General features: G+C 38.5%; 1 protein-coding gene across 2 annotated transcripts in view; it reads right to left on the bottom strand.

Moving 5' to 3' along the window:
* Positions 1-16,149, bottom strand: part of MORC4 (MORC family CW-type zinc finger 4) — a 51,098-nt gene that overhangs the window by 2,701 nt on the left and 32,248 nt on the right. For both annotated transcript variants that reach the window (XM_023248882.2, XM_023248881.2), the window contains exons 11-14: positions 15,937-16,065; positions 13,710-13,778; positions 13,254-13,305; positions 11,709-11,884 (exon numbers count right to left, since the gene is read on the bottom strand). In XM_023248882.2, coding sequence (XP_023104650.1) covers positions 11,709-11,884; positions 13,254-13,305; positions 13,710-13,778; positions 15,937-16,065 — 426 coding nt within the window. The remainder of the gene's footprint in view (positions 1-11,708; positions 11,885-13,253; positions 13,306-13,709; positions 13,779-15,936; positions 16,066-16,149) is intronic.

The following is a 16,149-nucleotide window of genomic DNA, read 5'->3' on the forward strand; positions in this document are numbered from 1 at the left end:
CTCATGCGACTTGCTGAGATAGCAATCGGTCTGAAGGGACAGCTGAAATCAAAAGGTAGGAGGGTGAGCATCTGGATATAACAAGACCAGGTTGACCTTGGTAAGAATTCTGAAAATAGGATTGAAACCAGACTGAATTAGGAGGTCCCAAAATGCAAGGAAAGGCAGAAAAAACAAACAAAAAATACACATGCAAAATCCCTTAACACAAGAATGGAAAAAAGGTCATAAAAAGCCCCGCAGAGTATGTGGAGGAAAACCAAGCCAGCTCGTTAATTTTAAAGTGTCACAAAAACCTTCCAGTATCAAAGACTTAGACATATTTTTTTTATATTGCAAGAGAACACCATACAGTTCCTTTGCCAGCCAACTGGATTGTGGTTATTGCCCATTATTCACTTGTAAAAGTTAATTAAAACACAGGGTGCTAGTCAGGAACAAACAAATTGAATCAGCCAATTCAAGTCATTTCCCTCTTAGGGCAAAAGAACTCCCCTCCGTCACAGCAAACAGGCACTCCCTCATTTCTTCAGGAAAGTGCAGGACAGTAATCTTGAGTCACCTTCCATTTCTGGCTGCTATGTGCACTGACTGTTGAAGGAATTAACAAAACAAACTTGCACCATGAAATCCGTAGGCAATTTAAAATCATGCAGTAGGATGGGGACCTCACAGTAGGATGGGCCACCTCACAGTATTTTGAGGCCACTAGCTTTTCTCTGCAATTTTTGGCAACATCCGTAAGACATCTCAAACATTAGCTTCTTATAGCACCATGAATGTTCTTCAAAACTAGCGTTCACTCAGGAAGAAAACTGGTCTGCATCTTAATAGATCTTGCTGTGTCAACCTTTGGGGGAAAGCCAAAGTATTTGCGGGCAATGTGAGAACATATGGATCCATCTATATAACATGCTCAAGGGCCACTGCAGACGGCCCATTTAGCTGCAGCGTTGAGGAAGATAGTAAAGCAGTCAGTTCAGGGGCACCTGGGTGGCTCAGTCAGTTAAGTGTCCTACTTTGGCTCAGGTCATGATCTCATGGTCCAAGAGTTCGAGCTCTGCATTGGGCTCTGTGCGGACAGCTCAGAGCCTGGAGCCTGTTTCAGATTCTGTGTCTCCCGCTCTCTCTGTCCCTCCCCCGCTCATGCTCTGTCTCTGAGAAATGAATAAACCTTAAAAAAAATTTTAAAAATAAAAAAAAGCAGTCAGTTCAGAGGTCTTCATGAAGGAAAGTTATGGGATACTGGATAGCAACACCCAAAGTTTTATGAAAGGCAATGAAAGTCAAATGATCTGCCTTCTCTTCATTTTCCCACCTCTAAGGGTTCTGTTCTTAATTCACTTCTCTTCTCTCTTTTCTTTGGTAACTTCACACAACCTGTTGGCTATAACCTCTGGTCAGTAACTCTAAAGTCATTTCCCCAGCCCTGATTTCTAGTACTGAATTTCTAATTGCCCATCACTCATTCCTTCCTGGAGGTCCCACCTGTACCTCACGATGTATAAAACTGGCCTTTCCATTTTCATTTTTAAACCTGTTCCCTCCCCTATGTTTCTGATATGTGTTATGACACCAGCAAACTCTCAGTAATTTCATATAGTTCTACTACTATCAATACTCAAGTTCAAGCTCACATTACCTCTCCTGAACTACTGCAGTGGCTTCCTCCAGTCTCCCCTTCTCTCATCTCCAGATTACCTGCTGCCAAGTTAATCTTCCTAAGGTGTTACTCTGATTATGTTATACCATTAATTGAAATTTTTATGTACTGCTCCCCACAACAGAAAAGTTCAAATGCCTTAGCTTGGTATGCTTTAGCTTAGTCCATTTGAAGTGGACTCCAAAACATAAGAAACAATTATTCAGCACTTACTCTGTGCCAGACAGTGTGACAGGTGCTTAATGTGTATGGTCTCATTTAATTTTTCCAATAACCCTGAAGTAGGTGGTGGTATTATCTGCATTTTTTGAAGAGGATGCGCAGACCTAGAGATGTTAACTTTCTCTAGTCAGTGACAGCACTGACTGCACTAACTGCAGCTAGTCAGTGACAGAGCTAGGACATAATTTGGCCCTAGCTGCTCTCTCATTACCTCCCTTCAAGAACACCAGCCAAAAGAAATGTCCCATGATTTCTCATGCTGCTTCTTTTGATTGGAATGCCTTTCTCCTACCCAACACTGCAAGTTTGACCAGCTCAAATGCTACTTCTGAATTCCCATAGCACCTTAGCGCTCTATTATAATGTATATCACTTTTTACAGCGTGCCTATGTGTCTCTTGTAAGTTCCCTACTAAAGTACCAAAGTAGAAACTCCTTAACCGAAGAGAGCTTAACTAACTATGCTAGATGGGAATGAAGGAACAAAACTTTGCATATAAGAGGAAATCAAAAAGAAACTATTATGTGAATGAGAGAAAAATAGGTGGATATTACTTATTGGTTCTATAAGTACTTACTAGCTTTGTAAATTAAGGTCTGGTTCTTCCCTTTAGGGATTGATTCTTATTCTAGACCTGGAGTCACTCATTTTAGTAAAGATTAATATAGGGTTTGAATAGCAGGAATTCTTCTCCAACTGCATAGTTTCTTCTCATTTTCTTTCTTCTTTTTGTCATAGCCCTCAAAGGTCTGTCTGCAGAAGAACAAGCTGATATTTTGATAGGGACTGCATCGAATCTGTAGCTCAATTTGAGGAGTACTGACATCTTATCAACATTACATCTTCTGATCCATAAACACGAAATGTCTTTCCATTCATTTAGGCCTTCTTTAATCTCATTCAGCAATATTTTATGGTTTTCAGTTCCCAAGTCGTTCTTGCACTTCTGTTAAATTTATTCCTAAATACTTCATTTTTGAGGCTACTGTAAATAGAATCATTTTACTGTTTTCTTAATTTTTGGTGGCTACTTGAAGTATAATTAACATACAGTGTTATATTAGTTTAAGGTATACAATATAACGATTCAACAATTCTATACATTACTCAGTGCTCATCAAGAAAAGCATACTCTTATAATCCCTTTAATCTATCTCATCCATTCCACACCACACATCCCCTGGCAACCACCAGTTTATTCTCTATATTTAAGAGTCTGTTTTTTCCTTTGTCTTTTTTTCTTTGTCTTTTTGTTTGCTTATTTTGTTTCTTAAATTCCACATATGCGTGAAATTATAGGATATTTATCTTTTCTTTGACTTACTTCACTTAGTATTATACCCTCTAGTGTTGCACATGGCAAGCTACTGTAAATAATGCTGCAGTAATCATAGGGCTGCATATTATTTATTCAAATTAGTGTTTTTATTTTCTTTGGGTAAATACCCATCAGTGGAATTACTAGATCATATGGTAATTCATTTTTAAAATTTTTGAGGAAACGCCATACTGTTTTCCATAGTGGTGCACCGATCTGCATTCTCACCAACAGTGCATGAAGGTTCCTTTTCCTCCACATCCTTGCCAACACTTATTATTTCTGCTCTTTTTGATTTTGACAGGTGTAGTGTGGTATCTCATTGTGGTTTTGATTTGCCTTTTCCTGATGATTAGTGATGTTGAGCATCATGTGTCTGTTGGCCATTTGTATGTCTTCTTTGGAAAAATGTCTATTCAGGTCCTTTGCCCACTTTTTAATCAAGTTATTTGTGGGTGTTTTTGGTGTTGTATAAGTTCTTCACATATTTTGGATATTAGGCCCCTTATAGGATAATTTGCAAACACCTTCTCCCATTCAGTAGGTTGCTTTGGCATTTTGTTAATGGTTTCCTTCACTATGCAAAAGCTTTTTATTTCGGTGTAGTCCCAATAGTTTAATTTTGCTTTTGTTTCCCTTGCCTGATGAGACATATTGAGAAAAATGTTTCTAGGGCCAATGTCAAAGCTTTCTTCTAGGAATTGTTTTTTTTTTTTTTCTTCAAAGACCTGACTTTTGTTTCCACTGATTTTTCTGTATTGTATTTCTACTCTCTATTTCATTTCCATTCTGATCTGTGTTATTTCTTTCTTTCTGCTTGATGTGAGTTTAGCTGGCTCTTGTTTTTGTAGTTTCTTCAAGTGAAGTTTAGGTTATTGACTTGAGGTCTTCCTACAATTTTAAAATGAGCATTTACAAATATAATTTTCTCTTGGAGTGCATTAGCTTCATTCCATAAGTTTTGATATACTTTATTTTCATTTTAATCTCAAGATATTTTCTAATTTCCCTTGTGAGCTCTCCTTTTACTCATCTGTTATTCTGAAGTGTTGTTTAATAGCCACATATTTGTGAATTTCCCAAATTTCCTTCTGTTGTTGATTTCTAATTTAATTCCAATGCGACTGAAGGACATCCTTTGTATGCTATCAATACTTTCAATTTGTCGAGCCTTTTTTTTTCATGGTCTAACACATAGTCTGACCTGGAGAATATTCCATGTGCACTTGAGAAGAATATGCATCGTGCTTTTTTGGGGGTGAAGTGTTCCATATGTGTCCATCAGGTCCAGTTGGTTTATGGCATTCTTCAATTCTTCTACTTCCTTGTTGATCTTCTACCCATTATGGAAGGTGGGGCATTGAAGTCTCCAACCATTATTGGTATTTATTTCTCCCTTCAATCCTGTCTGCTTTTCCTTCATGTATTTTGGGGGATCTGTTGTTAGGTCCATATTTAGGTATGATTATTACATCTTCTTAATGAACTTTATCATTATGAAGTGTCCCTTTATATCTAGTAACATTTTTTTTTTTTTTTGGTTAAAGTCTATTTTGTCTTGGGGTGCCTGGGTGACTCAAGTCAGTTAAGTGCTGCACTCTTGATTTCAGCTCGGGTCATGATCTCCTGGTTTGTGAGATCAAGCCCCACAACAAGCTCTGTGCTGACAGTGCAGAGCCTGCTTGGTATTCTCTCTCCCTCTATCTCTGCCCATCTCCTGCTCGTGCTTGCTCCCTCTCTCTCACTTTCTCTCTCAAAATAAATAAATAAAAACTTTTTAAAAAGTCAGGTCTATTTTGTCTGATGGTAGCATAACCACTGAAGCTCTCTTCTGGTTGCTGTTTGCATGGTATATCTGTTTCCATCCTTTTATTTTCAACCTATTTGTATTTCCGAATCTAAAGTGTGTCTCCTGTATATTTAGATATTTAAAAAATCTAATCTGATAATTTCTGTCTTTTGATTGGATAGTTAAAAGTTGTCATATTTAATATTATTGAAATGACAGAATTTACATCTGCTACTTAGCTTTCTGTTTTCTACATGTGTCATGCATTCTTTGTTCCTTTCTTCCTCTACTGTTTCTCTTTTTATGTTATGTGGGTATTTTCTCATTTAACATTTACAAATCTAACAATATATTATTGTTTTATGTAATGTTATGTCTTTTGAGGAAGCTGAGAGAAGAAAGCAGAGCAATCGCATATTGATAATGTTTACACAGTTTGCTAAATCAACCTTATTTTTCCATTTAAAATTTTCTTCATTTCTTAACTATGGTGTTATTTCCTTACTCCAATACCACTTTGCTCCCATTCACCTCCTCTGTGCTATTATTGGCAAACATTTTACATCTGTAGATGAGCCCAACAATAAGGTTATATATGTACATAAAATTATATACAAATATATACATATTGTTTTGTGAAATTATTCTTTAATTAAAGACAGAAACAGGAAAAATGCTATTCTATTGTCTTTTATAATTAATTAGATACCACTGCCAGTGCTCTTTTATTTTTTCATGTGAATTTGAATTATTATCGGGTATCACTTACTTTCAGCCTAAAGAACTCCCTTGAGTATTTCTTGAAAGGCAGTTTTGTAGAAACAAATTTCATCTGCTTTTGTTTATGTGAGGATGTATCTATTTCACCTTCATTTTATAAAGATAGTTTTCCTGGATTTAAGATTCTGGCCTCACACTCTTTCTTCTTTTACTACCTTGAATATGTGATCCTACTGCCCTCTAGTTTCCACTGTTTTAATGAGAAGTCAGCTGTTAATCTTACTGGGATTCTCTTGTACATGATGAGTATTTTTCTCTTTCTGCTTTAGAGATTTTCTCTTTGCCCTTGGCTTTCAATATTTTCACTATGCTATGTCTGACTGTGAATCTCCTTGCATTTGTCCTATTTTGAATTTGCTAAGCTTCTTGGATGTGTAGATTAATGGTTTTCATCAAAGTGGGGAGGTTTTCAGCCGTTATTTCTTTGAATACTTTTTCTACCCTTTTTCTTCTTGTATCTCCTACTCTGCAGATGTTAGTGTACTTAATGGTGTCCCACATTTCTTTTGAGGTGCTGTTCATTTTTCTTCATTCTTTTTTCTCTCTGTTCTTCAGATGGCATAATCTATAATTGATATATCTTCAAGTCTGCTAATTATTTTGTGCCAACTGATATATCTTCAAGTCTGCTAATTATCTTGTGCCAACTCTAATGTACTTTTGAGTCTTTTTAGTGAAATTTTCATGTTAGTTACTATACTTTTCACCTCCAGAATTTCCATTTGGTTCTTTTATATATGTATTTACATATAAAATATATAGATATAGATACAGATATAGAAAGATACAGATGTAGGTATAGATAACTTTCCCCTTTATTGATATTCTCTAGTTGATGAGACATGCTCTCCTTTTAGTTCTCTGAACATATTTACAATGGCTGCTTTGAAGTCTTTGCTAAATCAAACATCTGGATCTCTTTAAGGGCAGTTTCTATTATTTGCTTTTTTTCTTATGTACAGGTCACACTTTCCTGTTTCTTTGCATGTCTCATAAATTTTTGTTGACAATTGGAAATTTTTTAAACTTTATTTATTTTGAGAGAGACAGACACAGTGCGAGCAGGGGAGGGGCAGAGATAGAGAGAGGGAGAATCTCAAGCAGGCTCTACACTGCCAGCACAGAGCCCAATGCCAGAATTGAACTCATGAAACCACAAGATCATGACTTGAGCTGAAACCAAGAGTCCGACGCTTAACCCACTGAGCCACCCAGGCACCGGATATTTTTTTTTAAGGTTTCTTATTTTTAAGTAATTTCTATAGTCAATGTGGGGCTCAAACTTACAACCCTGAGGTCAATAGTCTCATGCTCCACCAACAAAGCCAGCCAGGAACCCCAACAATTGCATATTTTAGATAACACAGCATAACAACTCTAGATACTGATCCCATCTCCCAGAGTAGTTGATACTGTTGTTGTTTGCTTGGTTGTTTATTTAGTGACTTGGCTGAACTGACTCCATGAAATCTATTTCCTCTACAGTATGCAGCCTCTGATGTTCCTGTTCAGATTTCTTCTTGGTTTTTACCTTTTACCTGACAACCTAAGAGTCACCCTTGGGTCAACATAGGCCCCTTTACTGGTCAAAGATTATGCTTAAGCCCTCTTATCCAGTTAGATTTTTAGCTTTTACTATTTCATGTATGGTACCATTGGCTTGGAGGCTGCTATCACAGTTCAAGGAATCTGTTTCTACCCCACATTCAGCCAGATAGTAGCAGCTTGGATTTTCCCTTTCTAATCACCTTTGAGAGGACACAACTTTGAGCATGCACACAGTCTTCCAGTCTACCAGGAAAAGTGTGATTTATTTTTAAGCCTGGTTTCCTAGGAATTGCCCATGGGTCAGAAAAGCTTACTGTTCAGCCAGTGGTTACAGGTTGTGCTTAAGCCCTTAGTGCCAGTGAGAGCCCTGTCCTTTGTTGTTTGATCTGTGTGAGGCTTGAGGGCTGCTTTAAAGTCCACCTTATGTCCTAGTTTGATTGCTCTAGAGTAAATGCAGACTTATGCTTATGCACAGCCTTCCTAATCCTAGGGCTATGATCCTAGAAGAGGTCTTCTTGACTTTTTTCTTGGTTTTCTTTGTTATCAAACTTCTGACTGCTCAGTCATCTTTCTTGTTGTAACTTGTATCATGGAGCTATAAGTGTCCTTTTAATTAATGCTCACCAAGATTTCCATTTTTTTTTAAATTTTAGAGAAAGAAAGACAGCATGAGTAGGACAGGGAAGGGGAGGGGGACAGAAGGGGAGAGAGATAATCTTAAAACAGGCTCCACATTTAGGGCGGAGCCTGACATGCGGCTCAATCCCACCACCCTGGGATGATGACCTGAACGGTAATCAAGAGTTGGCTGCTCAGCCGACTTAGCCACCCAGGCGCCCCTCCATTATTTTTGACAATGCTTTTATGAATGGAGTTCTCCATGATCTGTTCCACATAAAGTCAGCTCCTTTGGGCAGAACTAAGGAGTTCTTCATCTTTAAGGCCTCTCCCTAAGCAGAGCCTCAGTGCCATTGTGCACAAGTGGCATAAAGAAAAGAAAATTTTCTTTATGAATGGGTGCTGGGTGATGTTTTTTGGCTTGCTTCTTCAGGCATGAACCTCTGCCCTATAAGCAAGCTGGGTGTAGAGCAATAGGAGTCCAGTATTGTCAACATGCTATCTCTACATGCTACGTGAGCGCTTCCCCTGAGTGGGGACTGCATAGAAGAGAGACCTATTCCTTTTGAGTCTGCCTGGAATAGAGCTTCTGCATGACAGAACTGGGGGAGATGAGAAATATCAGAGGCCTATTCCTCCCAGGTGAAACCATAGCTCTAGACTGGGAGCTAGGGAAAGAACTTCTGGATCATACCCACCTGCATTAGAGCTCCCTGAGAAGTTTTTGTAAAATATAGCTCGGAAGGGGGTGAGTGAGAACAAGCTAAATGTTAAAGACTGTTGCTGTTGTATCTGAGATTTCATAGATTTTCTTGATTGAATATTTCTGTATGCCTCTAGGACCATTTCTAGGAACTCCAAATGATTGTTTTTGCTGTTTAATATTTTCCAGTTAAATTGTTATTTGTTCATGAAAGAGTCCATCACACTCCTCATTTCTCCAGTCTGGAAGTTGCTTTCAAAGATCATCTTTTAAAATATTAATACTAGCTGCTGAATCAACCTTACTCATTTATAAAACTGTTCTTCTAGTTCTACCTGTATTTGTTGTTTTCAAAAATTCCTTTAAACATATTAGAATGTCTTTCTTCCTCTCCTTCAGCTATTGCAGTGTCATTTGGATGGTATTTTTTGTTATCCTTTTAAAACATGAATTATAATTAGCCTTTGACATATAGTTTATTCAAAGGGTCTCTAAATAGCTAAATGAATTACAGCCGCTGATTTTCTCCTTTGTCCATATGCTAATGGATACTTTAGACCTTAAGTTTGTATCACACCTAATGAAAAGTAGCATATATTGGAGATCCTTACATATATAACTTTACCATAAGTTCCTTCATTTTTCATTCCATTACTGCCTTAGAACATTGCCTTTCAGGGGCGCCTGAGTGGCTCAGTCAGTTGAGTGTCTGCCTCTTGATCTTGGCTCAGGTCATGGTCTTACAGTTCATGAGATTGAGCCCTGCGTTGGGCTCTGTGTTGATAGTGTGGAATCTGCTTGGGATTGTCTCTCTCTGTTCCTCCCTCTCTCTCTTTCTCTCTCAAAAATAGATAAATAAACCAAAAAAAGAACACCACCCTTCATTCAGCAAGCACTCAAATATATGCAGAATGAATAAAGAAAAAAGGACTATTTCCTTTAACAAAAATACGCTAAACGATTATGCCTGCTTACATACTGGCTGAACCTATTCTTTACTGCAAGTCCTCCCATCCCCTTGCTGGTTTGTGAAAACTCACAAAGTTATTTCCAATGACACCTTTGGAGCCCTGTACTCCACTAGAACTTTAAAAAACTCTGTAGGATACTGTGGGCTTTATTTTATCTAGAGTTGGAGAGCTGTACTGCACGACCCAAGGAGCCTTATTAGCTTTAGGTTTTGATAATAACAGGGACCTTTGTAACTCCTGAATAAACCTATTATTTCAAACACTGTTTTACCAAGAAAACCCTGTAAATTTTACTAAACTCTTGTGTACCTTCATTTTTCTCTATAAAAAGGCAGACTCTTTGCAATCAATCTGAATCCCTTTATACATGTAGCTTAAAATGACAAAATCATCTTACCGACCTTACATAAAACATAACGTTAGCAGCATCAATTATCACGTATCTCTTTCCCTTGAAAGAATATTATTGTCAAATTAAAATTACACATGATTGAAGTACTTTACCTATCCTCTATAGCCAAAACCCAAATCTAGATATAGCAGCTCCATAAACAACTCATACGGAAATCCCATTAAAGGATGATGAAGTATGCCACCCAATGGATGTACTGCCATACTGCACTCATAAAATACACACACACACACACACACACACACACACACACACACACACATATATATATATCAGCATTTGCAATCTCCTTCAGATTACCAGAAACCACTCTAGAGTATCAAAACAAACACTGAAGCAAAAGGAAAAGTTGTCACAGAAGGGAAAGAATAGCCTGCAAGGGCAATGAAACATTGATACGGCAGTGGCAATTTGGGTGTGTGACCATCTCAAGGAAATCAAAGTAGAGAGATAACAATGTGCTTTGAAAACACACAACACTTTACTGTCTATCCCTCCCAATATACAATGGGAGTTGGAAAACAATGGATAGGAACAGAGTTGAATTAGACTCAAGGCCCTGAGACTGAATGGATCATATTTTGTGGCACAGTTCAATCTTAGAAATTGCTCCTTCAGTATCACTCAGATTTAACATTAGTTACTGAGTACCTATTATCTTCCAAGGCACTGTTCTAGATAATTTCATACAGATTCTCATTTAATTCCTTTAGCGTTGTGTTAGTTTTACTCCTAATAGCTTACTTCCTCTTGAGACTTTCTGCTCATGTTCAGGGGTGGGGGATGGAAGGGGGGTCACATGATTCTTCCATTATCTATGGGGCTTAATTGTGAAGAATCACAGAATAGGAGACCTGCACACATGCAGAGATGTCTATCTAGATGAGAAGCTGAAGAGACCCACCTAAGAAAACAACCCTTTATATAATCATCACATTACTGATGACTGCAGAAGTTTCTACTTTTAGAGAGCAACTCTGTTATCTGCCTTATGGTTTGGCCCTGCCAGAAGTGAGAAGCATAGTAGAGAGGAGAAGGCAAGTCATAATTAGGAGCCCTGAGTTCCAGTCTCATGGTAGTAGAGGGGCAGTTGTATCTTTCAGCACTTCAAACACTCCTGTTATTTAAGAAAAAGGAAAGGTATGCTTCTTCCTGTTATAAAGATGAACAAAATCGTACTGAGGAGGTGCTAGAAGATGGACATGGGAAGACCCTGACTAAACTCATATCAATACTGACACAAACTTCTAATCATTATTATTTATATGTGACCGACATGTTAGGCCTACGGGGCCCTACAGGACTAAATGTAAGGAGAGAAGTAATGCTTATCTAGGTACCACTCCCTTATATCTGGATTGCATATTATGCTTTTCAAAGAGTTTTTACGCCCGTTATTTCACTCACATAGTTCCCAACATAATGTGAAGACATAGTACATAAATGAGTATTTGTCAGATGACTAGCTCAAAAGAGAGAGACAGACTTGACATAGCAGGTGTAATGTCAAAAAAATTGGAAGTACATGCAACACACAAGTCTATCAGCTCCAAATGGTATTTCTCCATCTGAGTTCCATGCTAGGCCTTAGGAGAAACATACACATAAACACGATAACCATACCTACTTTACAGGAAAATGGACCTGAGGTTTACTATTGAAGAGAGACTATGTTTTACCCACCTGGAAAATTGAAAAATACTGGAATCCAGAGGCTTAAGCTGAAGAGAAGGTGTCCTGCTTTCTTCTCCAACAGATGGAGGCCGGCTAGGACTATCAATTCCCTCATATCCAATTGTCTTATTGTTCAATTCATCCATATCTTGAATAGCAGGAATCCTCAGTGGATTAGTGAACACCTAGCAAAGAGAGAAATGATTCATAAAAATCCTAATTTCAAATGAAATACCAAAGGATGAGTCAATCCTTCTGATGCTTGGAGAAAACACTTGGCCAAATAAAAAGAAACTGGTTTCTTACACAAAACAAACAGCACACGGTAATGTACACTAGAACACTGAACCCAGTTCAGTTATAACCTTATCAGCTGGACAGACCTCCCCAACTCACTTATTAGCTCCTACAGTCATCCCACCCACAACATAAAACCCAGGCCCCCTAATCACCACCTAATTCTCTCCTGTGACCCAGTTTTAAGGCTGGATTTTCACTCCTCTGAAATCTGTGATGCTGGCAGGGGTGGAAGGAATAAGCATTGCAGCGAGTGTCAGTGCTGGTTTTGGAGAAATGCATGCGAGAGACTAATGTATATCCACAATGCACACACACAGAGACATGCATCTAAGATCTTGTGGAAGAGCCAGCTTATGAAGACAGTACAGATGATGAAGGTGGAGGGATGTAATGGGAAGGCAAACTGAATGAGGACAGGGCGGTCCCAGGAAATCTCCCAATCTCCAGATCAGACTACTAAGCCAAGACATTAGGGTCTGAAACCTGTGTATTCATATACCCGGGTTTCGGTAGGATGTCAGAAGAAGAATAAATTGCCTCTATCCTCACCAGTCTGACCTACCCTGATTGAGCGGGTAGAAGGTGAATCTAACATGCGACTAGCAGATATCTCTGGGAAAGACGGTCAAGAGGACAATCATGCAGAAAGGCAAGGTTGGGTGGGGAAGATACATGGGTGCTATGGTGGCTGTCAGGAAAGGAGTGTCCCTGAGAGGACGGCCAACCTTATTGCACCCTTCAGCGTCCGGAGCTGGGCAACCATGTCCGAGAGACAGTGCTCCTGAAAATTCAAAACAGCAGAGTCTTTATAAAGCCAGCCAGCCTGAAAGCGGGGAGAGGGCAGGGGCACAAAGAACCAACCCTTCTTCCCAAGAGGAAGGAGGAAGGAATCACCCCTGAATCCTGGAAGAAAGGAGATTGAGGAAAAAACAGACACTCAACAGGAGCAGCCTGTATGAGAATGGAATGCAACCCTGAATATTCTGTGACATTGAAAGTGATATTCACACTGTCCAGAATCAGTATGGAATCCCAATCTGGGAAATATATGATTTGGCTCTTCTATTTTTGGCGATCTGAACATCAGTAACAGGAGATCAAAGCAAAATCAAAAGATTCAACAGAAAAAAAGACCACCAGGAGAAACGTTTCATGATTTTTATGCAGCTTTCAAGATTTTTGCTTCCTTCCACCTATGTCCTCTGTTGGGGAAAATTTCATGTGAGAAAAAAAAGATGATGGGCTGTCTCTCACCTGGTGGTTCTCACTGTCCACTGGCAGCTTCTTCTTCTCAAGAGCTTGATCTCTAGGAGAAGATAAAAGTGCTATTTAGTTCATTCATGAAATTTCTCCGTCTGAAATGGATTACCAATTGCAGATTTAGGTTATATATAATGTTCCTACCAATTTAAAAATAGTGTGGGCCTCACTGAATAACTGAGGGTGCCTTCCTAAACTCTGCTACTTAAGAGAGAGTTCAAATGTCCCATCAAACGAGAGACAGGGAGGGGAAGGTGAGAGACTAAAGACAATCACTAATTAGACACTCAGGTGATGATCAGCAGGAATAAAGAACTGGTAGAATAGAGAAGTGAGAGGGAAATAGTTAAAAATCAAAAAAGAAAAAAAAATCTCTCTTCTCAAAGGTCCCCTGTCCTATTAGAGTCAGGCTCCTCTACCTTATGATCTAGAACCTTAAGTATACTCAACTGTTTCTTGGCTTTGTTCAAGTACAGGTCTTCATCGCTGAGTTCTTGCTCCTCTGGAACAGAGCATCTCCTGCAGTACAGAGAAGAAATCATCTTTTGGAAACAAAATGTGCTTTTCAGTTTTACCCTTTACTTTCCTTACAACTATGACAAGATAGGTCATTGAGGTTAACAACCCTCTAACCTCACAGAGTTCAGATTCCACCCACATCACAAAACCTGTATGCAGGTTAACATGTAGCAATTCTTATTTCAAGGCATCATCTAATTCTTTTGGTGCATATATCACCTTTCTCCCATGACATTCAAAGTATATGACAGCTACAAAGTTCCTATTGTGGTGGACAGCAAGAAGCATAATCTTTATTTTTACACAGTGAGTTTCAAGAGAGACCTGTTTGAGGTTCCATACAGAGATTATTGTTAACAGTAGAACCTGGGTCTTTTGCCTCTTGTTTACTAAGAAAGTAATTCCCAAAGTGCAGTTTAGAAGCACAAGAATCCCTAAACTAGGTGATGATGCCTGAAGAAAATCAAAGGCTATGAGAGAGAGAAACAGTAAGGGATTAGGAGCTTACACTGCAAAAACCACACAACAGATTAGCAAAGAGGAAAGAAAGGAGGATTCTATAAATTGAAAGACATCTGTTATATGTAAAGCACAAGGAAGAGAATTTTAGGAGTTAACACTAAAAGGAGTACTAGAAAGTGTATTCAAAGATCAAAAGCAGTCCTAGGAACAAATAAGCAAAAATTAGTAATAGTTGGAAACCCTCTATTAAAACTATTTTATTTTAAAGTTTATTTATTTATCTTGAGAGAGAGAGAATTCCAAAAAGGTTCCACACTATCAGCACATAGCCCGATGTGGGGTTTGACCCCATGAACCATGAAATCATGACCTGAGCTGAAATCAAGAGTCAGACACTTAACCAACTGAATCACTCAGGCGCCTATTACACCCATTTTATAAGGAGGCAGTGTCCTGGAAGGGTATGTCTCTCAGATTGAGTAGAAACTGACAGGAGATACAGGATTAAAAAATGAGACTCCTAAGCACTCAGTCCCATATTCCAATCACACAATCCCAGTTATTCTCCAGGAAGAGGTGCTTAGGCACATCTGGAGACTATGGGGGAATGCTTACTCATTACAGACCTAGACCTCACTTACTGAATTTCCTCCATTTTAAACATTTTTTTTCTAAAAAGCATACCCTGTTTTAGTGCCTTTTTTTCTACTGCTATTGTGCAGAAAAAATATTAAGAAAATCACAGCTAATTGAAGCAAACAGGATAATTATTTTGAGTCTCTGTGATTACTGAGTCAAATAAGTATTTGTTAAATTGAAATAAATGCTCATGGGTATGCCAGGCACTATCTAGATGTTAGATGCTTCAAGGGACATGCAAACAAATGGCATTAAATGTACAATATGTACTATAATAGATTCAGGCATAGGAAGCATATGAGTGAAATCATCAACTAAACGTGAAATGTAAAGCCCTTGTTCTTGAATAGTTTACAATCTTTTGAAGAGCCAAAGCATATACATATGAAAAGCATCTAAAAAAAATACAAAACAGTATGCAAACAAATGTCAAGAATTAAATACCATGGGAAGCTAGCATAAAATCACTGTAAACTATTGTCAACAGGAGAAGTATCACACAAAATACTTAAGCTTCCCAGATGGATATGATTTGGATAGGCAGATGGAATGCAGAACGTCACTGTAAGCAAGCAGAATAACATTATCAAGTCATGGGAGAGGGAATAAGCATGGCATGTGTTGGAAATACTGAAGCCAGAAGCCTGGCTAAAGCATATGATTTGGGTTAAAAATAAGGTTGGATAGATAGGGTGGGATCAGTTAGCAAGAGGCTTGGATGCCAGGCTGAAGAGTATGGACTTGAGATAAAAAGTGTTTTAGTGGGCAAAGTGAGTGAAAGGGAGTGGGAGTCCAGTTATGGAATGAGTAAGTCACAGGAAAAAGAGGTAGAGCATGGGCAATATAGTCAGTGGTAGTGTAATAGTGCCATACGGTGACAGATGGTAGCCACACTTGTGAGCACAGTATAATATACAGAGTTACTGAGTCACTATGCTCATGCCATACATGACCAACCAATGTAACATTACATGTCAACCGTACTCAAAAGAGCTTTTTAAAAGTGTTTTAGAACAGAGAGACAAATCAGGCATTTTCTCTGGCATAATAACCTTACCTGTACTTTGGATGGGAATTATAGTAACAGAACCATCTTGCAGGTAATGTAGATGGATCAACCTTGCCAGGAAGCTTCCTCCATTTAAGACACTCATCACACTGTACCCATGTCTGGTCGGGAATCTTCCTGAATGAAGGAAAACAGAAGTATGACTGTGTATATCCTAGCTCTGTGCTCTTATGTTAGAAAGGCACACCCTAAAAGGGAAAG

This window comes from Felis catus, chromosome X (genome assembly GCF_018350175.1).
Source record: "Felis catus isolate Fca126 chromosome X, F.catus_Fca126_mat1.0, whole genome shotgun sequence".
Lineage (NCBI taxonomy): Eukaryota > Metazoa > Chordata > Mammalia > Carnivora > Felidae > Felis > Felis catus.